Source organism: Bison bison, unplaced genomic scaffold (genome assembly GCF_000754665.1).
Source record: "Bison bison bison isolate TAMUID 2011002044 unplaced genomic scaffold, Bison_UMD1.0 scf7180017845916, whole genome shotgun sequence".
NCBI classification, from domain to species: Eukaryota; Metazoa; Chordata; class Mammalia; order Artiodactyla; family Bovidae; genus Bison; species Bison bison.
Window position 1 is genome coordinate 38,381 of NW_011476489.1, and position 1,556 is coordinate 39,936.

A 1,556-nucleotide genomic window follows, 5' to 3' on the forward strand; every position below is an offset into this window, starting at 1 on the left:
GCTGTGGGGCGGGGCGGGGTGCCAGTGGGGCGGGGCGCTGGGTGGTCAGAGGCTGGTGTGCAGCCGAGCTCCCCACCTCTGCCACCCGCAGACGTGGACGAGTGCAGCTCTGACCCCTGCCTGAACGGAGGCTCGTGTGTCGACCTGGTGGGGAATTTCACCTGCCTGTGTGCGGAACCCTTCGAGGGACCTCGCTGTGAGACAGGTAATGGCCGTGTCGCAGCTCCCCATGGGTGACGGGGTCAGCTGCGCCCTCGTCCTCTGGAGGTGGGCTCTGGTCTGGGCTCTGCTGTGCACATGCTGGATGAGGCCCAGGAAGTCTGCTCCCCTCTCTCAGGCGGATGGCCACACTCCCCAGGCCCCGCCCCTTCAGCAGATTCTAGGCTGTTTATTGCCCCTTCTTCCTGCCCCAGAGCCCTCCGGTGCAAGGAAACAAACCTTGGGCTGATCTCCACCACACGTGATGAAGTCTGCTCACTTCTGTTCTATTGCATGTTGTTTTAAATGCTGGTTGCTCCTTGGAAGAAAAACTATGACAAACCTAGACAGCACATTAAAAGCAGAGACTTTACCAACCAAAGTCTGTATAGTAAAAGCTGTGGTTTTCCCAGTACTCATGTATGGATGTGAGAGTTGGACTATAAAGAAAGCTGAGTGCCAAAGAATTGATGCTTTTGAACTGTGGTGTTGGAGAAGATTCTTGAGTCCCTTGGACTGCAAGGAGATCCAACCAGTCAATTCTAAAGTCAGTTCTGATCAGTCCTGAATATTCATTGGAAGGACTGATGCTGAAGCTGAAGCTCCAATACTTTGGCCACTGGAGGTGAAGAGCCGGCTCATTGGAAAAGACCCTGATGCTGAGAAAGATTGCAGGCAGGAGGAGAAGGGGATGACAGATGATGAGATGGTTGGACGGCATCTGATTCAAACAACTTGAGTCTGAGCAAACTCTGGGAAACAGTGCAGGACGGGAGGCCTGGCGTGCTGTAGGCCATGCGGTCACAAGGTCTCAGACGTGACTGAGCAACTGAACGACAACAGGACTCAATTAAAAGACCAACTAGATTTTATGACCCACAGAATAAATTACGACTTCAGCATCTGACATCCCCTGACCTCCCAGGGCCTCCACCCCGAGCCAACAATAGCTGTGCACCCATCTCCCCGGGGTTGGGGGGGTGCTCAAGACAAACTCATCAGATTTACTTTGAGTCTAAAAACTTAAGAAGGAAGTGAGGTTTTGCTACAAGTAAGATGCAGGTGGGCGCTGTGCCCTCCACTGGTCTGTGGCCAGCAGGCCACGCGCAGGGCAGGCTGTGTCCCCAGGGGACGGCGAGGCCTACACAGTGCAGAGGATGGGCAGGTGGCAGCCCCACCTGCTGCCCAAAATCATCGTGATGTCACAGGACGGCCTCGACTGGCATCCGAGCATCAGCGTACTTAACTCATGTCAGAAAACAGATAAAGTGATTTCAGAAGATTTTACGAAGAAATCACGTTTGTACAAAGAATAATGCTAATAAAAGCAAACTGTGAGGAACAGCCACTAATACATC

At 53.1% G+C, this 1,556-nt stretch overlaps 1 protein-coding gene across 1 annotated transcript in view; it reads left to right on the forward strand.

Annotated features, from left to right (window-relative positions):
* Positions 1-1,556, forward strand: part of SNED1 (sushi, nidogen and EGF-like domains 1) — a 71,373-nt gene that overhangs the window by 32,470 nt on the left and 37,347 nt on the right. Inside the window, exon 12 of the mRNA XM_010837792.1 lies at positions 92-205. Within this exon, the coding sequence (XP_010836094.1) occupies positions 92-205 (114 nt within the window). The remainder of the gene's footprint in view (positions 1-91; positions 206-1,556) is intronic.